This window comes from Colobus angolensis, unplaced genomic scaffold (assembly GCF_000951035.1).
Source record: "Colobus angolensis palliatus isolate OR3802 unplaced genomic scaffold, Cang.pa_1.0 Scaffold422, whole genome shotgun sequence".
Taxonomy (NCBI): Eukaryota; Metazoa; Chordata; class Mammalia; order Primates; family Cercopithecidae; genus Colobus; species Colobus angolensis.
In genome coordinates, this window is record NW_012117622.1 from 1,048,942 (window position 1) to 1,054,479 (window position 5,538).

The following is a 5,538-nucleotide window of genomic DNA, read 5'->3' on the forward strand; positions in this document are numbered from 1 at the left end:
TTTTTTTTTTTTTTTTTAAATTTTTGGTGTTTTTTTTTTTTTTTTTTTTTTTCAGTAGAGACAGGGTTTCATCATGTTGGCCAGGCTGGTCCTGAACTCCTGACCTCAGGCCATCCGCTCGCCTACCAAAGTGCTGGGATTTCAGGCGTGAGCCACCACACCTGGTCTGCTATTAATATTTCTTAACTTCTCATTGCTTTCAAACATTAAGCTGTCAACTTACAAGGAAGAAGCTGAAGCAAAATTAATGGAAGCAGAGTTTCTTTGGGTTAAGCTTGAGGATTGCAGCCTGGGAGTATAGATTCAAGTTGCCCTGATATACACTCCAATTAGCAGTAGTTACAAGTAGATTTTTAAAGGGGGAAAAAAGAGGAAGTTCCTGATTTGTTTATCAAGAATTTACATTGAAATAACATCAGCTATTGATTGGCTATACATTGTTAAGCTGTGGGATGTGGGTTATAGCATCTGCTGAGGCATTATTAGGTTAATTTATAGCTACTTGTGGCAATTGCAAGCAGTATCAAGAGCTCATAAAAGGGGTTGAGTGGGATGTTATTTCTGTCTAATTTTAACGCCTTTCTGGGCTTGATAATGTAAAATTCTCAGATAAAAATTCTTTTCTCAAGTCATGACTGCTTCCTCTCTGTAAGTCCTGTGCCAATTATGGATCCACAGTCAGTTTTCTCACACAACCCCATGGCTAAAGTAACTCAGTCAGCTGATTTGGCAGAATACACAACTAATAACTCCCTAGTTACATTCACAGAGGTTCCTTTCTTACATGTTGACATCTCCTCACTGTGCTGTCAGAGACTAAGGAGGGTGCTAAGAGGTGGTTCCATTGGCAGCGGGATGCTTCTAAGTGTTTGACAACTGCTCTCTAAGAATAAAACAAAACAGAACACATTTTTAAAAAATTCCTGATACATAGGATTTCTGATTTCTATGGTTTTATTATTTTCATACTGTTACCAGAAAGGGGTCCTGATCCAGACCCTGAAAGAGTGTTCTTGGATCTCATGCAAGAAAAAATTTGAGGCAAATCCACAGAGTAAAAGTGAAAGCAGGTTTATTAAGAAAGCAAAGGAATAAAGGAATGACTGTTCCGTAGGCAAAGCAGCCCTGACGACTGGTGGTTGCCCATTTTTATGGTTATTTCTTGATTATATGCTAAATAAGGGGTAGATTATTCATGCCTCCCCCTTTTAGACCACATAGGGTAACTCCCTGACTTACTAGGGCATTTGAAAACTGCCATGGTGCTGGTGGGAGTCTCTTTTAGTAGGCTGATGCATCACAATTAGCATATAATAAGCAGTGAAGATGACCAGAGGTCACTCTGTTTACCATCTTGGTCAGGGGGGGTTTTAGCTGGTTTCTTTACTGCAACCTTTTTTATCAGCAAGTTCTTTATGACCTGCATCTTGAGCCAACCTCCTGTCTCATCCTGTGACTTAGATTGCCTGTCTGGGAATGCAGCCCCGTAGGTCACAGCCTCATTTTACGCTATTCCTCTTCAAGGAAGATGGAGTTGCTCTGGTTCAAATGCCTCTGACAGTAGCATATTTGAGGGTGGCATAATTTATCTCCTAACTGAACTCTTTTGTTTCTCTTCCTGCAAAACAATTCATTCCTGCCTTCTCAGCATTTTCTTGTCAGGGGTCTGGTCATAAAATCCTGAAATTGTGTTCTTAAAAGAAACCATGTGGAGAAGTAGAAAAATATTTTTCTACTATGCTTTTATTACAGTGTAGAAGTTTTAAAATATTACTTAGTATTACCTATATGAAAAAATTATGATGAATAACACTATTAAGTATGATATTGAAGTAGAATTAAAGCATCTGATTAAGTGGTAGAAAAAATCATAAGGCAAGAAACTCTGGATTCATATTTTGAAATATTTAAACTTAGGAAGTTTTGACATGTCTTTTGAGTGAATGACAGTAAATATTTAGAATGCTACTATTATGGAATGCTAATTCTATAATCAAACAACTTAAAAATTGGATTAAACAACTTGAAAATTAAACAACTTTAAATTTTCCTTTTTAAAATATGTTATATCTCAGATGTGTAGCCATTTAATATGCTAATATGTATACATGCAGCATTTCTAAAATCTACTGATTTCAGAACACATACCTCCTCCCCCAATCTCCTGTGATTAGTTGTTTGGAAGGACCTCATTTTGGAATACATGCAAGTAATACATATTAGGGTAATTTTTTTCTAATTCATCCAACTTATTGCCATCAGCATCACTTGTAAAAACAACATCTAATCTTTTTATTTCCCAGCTTTGAAATCTTTTTGTTTTACATTGCTTAAAAGGTAATCTTTAACATGATATTTGAATTTTTTCACAGTTTGGCCCTAAACCCTACTTTTCTAGCTTTATGCCTTTCATCTGGACCCCAACTCTTCTTAATATATTCCCTTTGCACCCCTGCCTTCCCACCCTACACTTTAACTACATTAGAGTATTCATGCAACCCCATTCATGTTTGTAAGCCTGACTCAAATGATGCCTCTTGGGCACATCTTTTTTCTTCTTCTACTTTTTCTTTTTCTTTTCTTCCCTATCCTGGAAAGCCAGGAAAGTGTAATGTCATCTAATGACTCCTCTTGGAAATAATTCATCATCTCTTTGTTTCCATGGTACTTTGTCCACATTTCAGTTACAGTGCTTTGTGTATTCTATTTATTATTGTTTCCATGACCAGTGAAAGGCCTGAATGAAGACATTCCTATTGAAACCAGTAACTAAAATGCTATTTTCAAAACATGAAAAAAAAAAACAATCTGTAAAATATTTGGGAAACTTCACTGAAACCCCACTTTCCAGTTGAAAAATATTCAACACTGTTACATTTGTAGGTTTTACCTTTCATATATAACTGTTTTCTCATCTCTTTAGCAAAATACCAGATATATGAAAGAAACAGAGACATTTAACAATATGAATTCATAGACATTAACATGTAGCATACTAATATTTTGTTTTTATTAATATAAAAGTATTTAAAATGTTTTCTAAGAAATTTTGGTAAAATAAGTACTAAATGTAATAATAGAAAAATAAAAACTAAATTCCTTTTAGTTTTGTCAGTTTAAATATATATTTAAGTAAATACTTTGTTTTAATCCTAGGAATTAGCAAGGATAAAGCAGGAAACAAGAGAAAAAGAAAATTTGGTTAAAGAAAAGATCAAGTTTTTGGAAAATGAGATTGGGAATAACACAGAGTATGAGAAAAGAATTTCTGTGGCTGATCGTAAACTTTTAAAAGGTAGAACGGCATATCAAGACCATGAAACTAGTAGAATTCAGCTGAAGGGTGAGGTATGTCAACTAAAAAAGACTGGCTTATATGTTCATGACAAATTACTATAAAATATAAAATAAGCATAAAGCTTTTCCTGTGCTGAAGAAACAGTTTCTAGTTTTTTGTTTTTTTTTTAATGTCTGTTTGTGGAACTTTTGGGATACTCTGATTAAGCCCCTAATTAAGCACCATGGGGTGCCATTCACATCACAGGTAAATGGTTTGCAAATATTTTCTTTCATTCTGTAGGCTGCCTTTTCATTTTACTGATGGTTCCTTTTCCTTAAAGAAACTTTTTAGTTTGATGTAGTCCTGCATGTTTATTTTTGCTTTTGTTGCCTGTAATTTTGGTGTCAAATTCAAAAAATCATTACAGATACCAATGTCAAGGAATTTTTTTCCTATGTTTTCTTTGAGTAGTTTTACAGTGTCAGGTCTTATATTTAAGTCTTTAATCCATTTGGAATTAATTTTTGTATGTGGTACCAGAGAAAAGGCCAATTTCTTTCTTTTTTTTTTTTTTTTCGCGTGTGGCTATCCAGTTTTCTTAACGCCATTGATTGAAGAGACTATCCTTTCCCCATTGTGTATTCTTGACACCTTTGCTGGAAATTAGTTGATCATATATGCATGAGTTTATTTCTGGGTTCTCTATTCTGTTCCATTTTTCTATGTGTCTGTTTTTTTTTGCCAGTACAGTCAGCCTTCCTTATCCATGGATTCTGCATGTGCAGATTCAACCAACAATTGATGAAAAATATTCAGAAAAGAAACCCAATAAAAATAATAATATAACAATAAAAACGATATAAATTTTAAAAATATGAAAAGTGTTTACATAGCATTTACATTGTATTAGGTGTTACAAATAATCAAGAAATTATTTAAAGTATCCAGGAGGATGTACATAGGTTATATGCAAATACATGTCGTTTTATATAAGGGACCTACACATCTGGTAGATTTTGGTATCTGTGAGGGATCCTGGAGCCAATCCCCTGTAGATGCCAATGGATGACTGCATCATTTTGTTTTCATTAGTTTGGCTTTGTAATACAATTTTAAATAAAAAAGTATGTTGCCTCCAGCTTTGTTCTTTCTGCTTAAGATTACTTGAGCTATTTGGGATCTTTTATGGTTCCATATGAATTTTAGAATTGTTTTTCTATTTCAGTGAAGAATGACATTGGAATTTTGATATTGTATTGAATCTGTCAACCTAAATAACAGAGAGAGGCCCTCTAAAAATATTGAGCTTAATTAGGAATAAGCAGGACATTTGAAAATCCAGTATATACAGGCTATGACAGATTATAGGCATATCTAGGGAGATAAAGGAAGGCAAAAGTTTTTAAAGGTAAAATGAGTAAGTTTACCTAAGTTGTTTAAAAATAATAACCCTTGGCTATAGGAATCAATAAGGGTAGTGTCAGTCCAAGGTTGATCAGTCAGTTACTGGGCAGATGTCTTTGTAGAAGGGTTTTTGTGCAAGGTTGCAGTGGTCTTTATGTAAGGCTGTGGTTCTGGCAGAGTCTCTTGGGATAGCTCCTGTTATTGGGCAAATATGTGTGAGAACTCTGTCTTCATGGCCTTCCCTAGTTCAATTTTGTCAGGGTTTGACACAAGTGATTCCATTTTGATTTTGACAACTTTCACAAATCTGTAGATCGCTTTGAATAGTATGAACATTTTAACAGTATTAATTCTTCCAACCCATGAACACAGGATATCTTTATGTCCTCTACAATTTCTTTCATCAATGTTTTATAGTTTTTAGTGTACAGATCTTTTTCTTCCTTTATTCAATTTATTCCTAAATATTTTATTCTTTTTGATGCTATTGTAAATGGGCTTGTTTTCTTGATTTCTTTTTTTGGATTGCTTGTTGTAAGTGTATAGAATATAACTGGTTTTGTATATTGATCTTGTATCCAGAAACCTTACTAAATGTGTCTGTTCTGAGAGTATTTGGTGGAGAGTTTAGGGTTTTTGCAAAGGTCCTTAATGAAAAAGAAAATTTGTATCTTGGATTTTCTGTTTTAATAATTTCGACTAATAGTAAAATGCAGTTTACTGTTGATTAACAGTAAAATGCAGTTTACTGTTGATTAACAGTAAAATGTAGTTATTAGGAGTCTGATGTATTAGAATCTTTTGAGATTTTTCAAATCCAATTAAACTTATAATTCTTTTTTTTTTTTTTTTTT

At 33.6% G+C, this 5,538-nt stretch overlaps 1 protein-coding gene across 1 annotated transcript in view; it reads left to right on the forward strand.

The window, feature by feature from the left end:
* The window catches only part of CCDC39 (coiled-coil domain containing 39), a 56,949-nt gene that overhangs the window by 13,441 nt on the left and 37,970 nt on the right, over positions 1-5,538 (forward strand). Inside the window, exon 7 of the mRNA XM_011956702.1 lies at positions 3,157-3,348. Within this exon, the coding sequence (XP_011812092.1) occupies positions 3,157-3,348 (192 nt within the window). The remainder of the gene's footprint in view (positions 1-3,156; positions 3,349-5,538) is intronic.